General features: G+C 42.7%; 1 protein-coding gene across 1 annotated transcript; it reads left to right on the top strand.

Moving 5' to 3' along the window:
• Nucleotides 1–337: 337 nt before the first annotated feature.
• On the top strand, nt 338–1,699 carry LOC149241852 (homeobox-leucine zipper protein HAT2-like). The gene is made up of 4 exons (XM_089370679.1): nt 338–530; nt 670–1,037; nt 1,126–1,205; nt 1,447–1,699. Exons 1-4 carry the CDS (start codon nt 338–340, stop codon nt 1,697–1,699), a joined length of 894 nt encoding a protein of 297 aa, XP_089226805.1.

The following is a 1,699-nucleotide window of genomic DNA, read 5'->3' as shown; positions in this document are numbered from 1 at the left end:
TCCAAAACGATGTCATATGAACTTCGTTTTCTTGTAACGAATTGCCAAAGCCATGTGTCATTGTTTTACTGATACTGTAAACCCTGTCTTCGTTGGCCCTGACGGGTCAAACAGCTACAATGTTAGGGTGGGAACACCCTAAAAACTGTCACCGAGCAACTACATTGTGTTTGACTGTCAACCTTTTATTGTCTTAAAAGGTAGATGATTATTATTATAATCATTGTTAAGTATTGAGGAGTCAGGCCGGACTCTAGATCCATCGCCCATTCGCAATACCTCTCTGCTTGCTTCGATCATTTCCACTCTATCGAAACGTTAGGCAAAACAAAGGGTTATGGATCAGAATTGCATTGCAGACCTTTCTCTACGTTTGGGTATCGGTGATGGGACAGCCATCAGTGAAAATGATGGAATATACGTTTCACAAAGAAATGTGAATGGGCCTCCTCTGCAGTTAGATCTGTTTCCAGTGGCCCCTGACTCTAGCCTCGGCACTTTGCCATGGGAGAATACCTCAGCATCCATTGGTATATTCCTGCACTTTTTAACCCTTGCTAAATCTAATCGTCAACAACGGATTGAATTTTATTATAATGGTGTTTTGATTGATACGGCTCTTCATTTAATGGTTATTTTTATCATAATAACGATAATTCTGGTGTGCAGGAACCGATGGTGTCGGTAAGGTGAGATCAGAGAGAGAAGCGAAGGATCCGATCCAGGGGGTAGCTGTGTCATGGCGATCTGATGCCAACAAATTCCCTGCTTCATGTTTCTCCAACGATGATGCACGCGCCATTAATGTGTCCTCATCCAATAGTAACGGGTATTCCAACGCGACTAACCCTAGGAACGGGTATGCCGAGATCAAGCGAAAACAGGGTGATGGCCAGGAGTTGGAGAATGACCGAGTTTGGTCGAGGGTACTCGGCGATGTAGAGGAAGAGGGCTCTTCCACGAAGAAGCTTAGACTCTCCAGAGAGCAATGTGCTCGTTTAGAAGAAAGCTTCGGAAAGAACACGGTACCCGAACCTGTAAGTCTCTATTCACACTGCACAATATTCATTTATCGTTTGTGTTTCTTCATGACTTGGGCTGCTGTAACTTCTTATTCTTCCACAGAAGGAAAAACAAGCGTTGGCCTTACAGTTAAATCTCCGTCTTCGACAAGTTGAGGTGTGCTTCCAGAATAGACGAGCAAGGTTAGCTCGTGTCCTTTATTTATTCATTGTATTTTGCATGTCCACATTCATATGGAAAGTCCCGTTTTGGAATCAACAGCTACATAATTTGGAATGTAACTATGAAGAATGACCTGGAAATTAAATGTTTAGCAAATTTATAATTCGGAAAACGTTTGATCTGATGGAGATCATATTGTGTTGAGAGTTTTGTTGACCGATTTCTGTTAGAATGTAGTTAAATATTATGAATATGTTCCAGGACGAAGCTTAAGCAAACAGAAGTGGACCGCGAGCTTCTGAAAAGATATAATGAGCTACTTGCAGATGAGAACAGAAAACTTCACACAGAGCTGGAGAAACTGAAAGCTTTAAAAATGTCCCCACCTCTCAGATCTGCGTCCACCCTTACTATGTGCCCCGCCTGTGGAAGAGTTTCAACGGCCGACAATAGCAGCCACTTCACTTCGGCCAAATCTGGGTCTATGTTTTTAAGCAGCGATTTCCGGCAATGA

Source organism: Pinus tabuliformis, chromosome 8 (assembly GCF_031772625.1).
Source record: "Pinus tabuliformis cultivar Carrire ecotype Pingquan chromosome 8, CPIR1, whole genome shotgun sequence".
NCBI classification, from domain to species: domain Eukaryota; kingdom Viridiplantae; phylum Streptophyta; class Pinopsida; order Pinales; family Pinaceae; genus Pinus; species Pinus tabuliformis.
The sequence above is the reverse complement of the archived record's forward strand: the minus strand, read 5'-3'. Positions and strand labels throughout refer to the sequence as shown.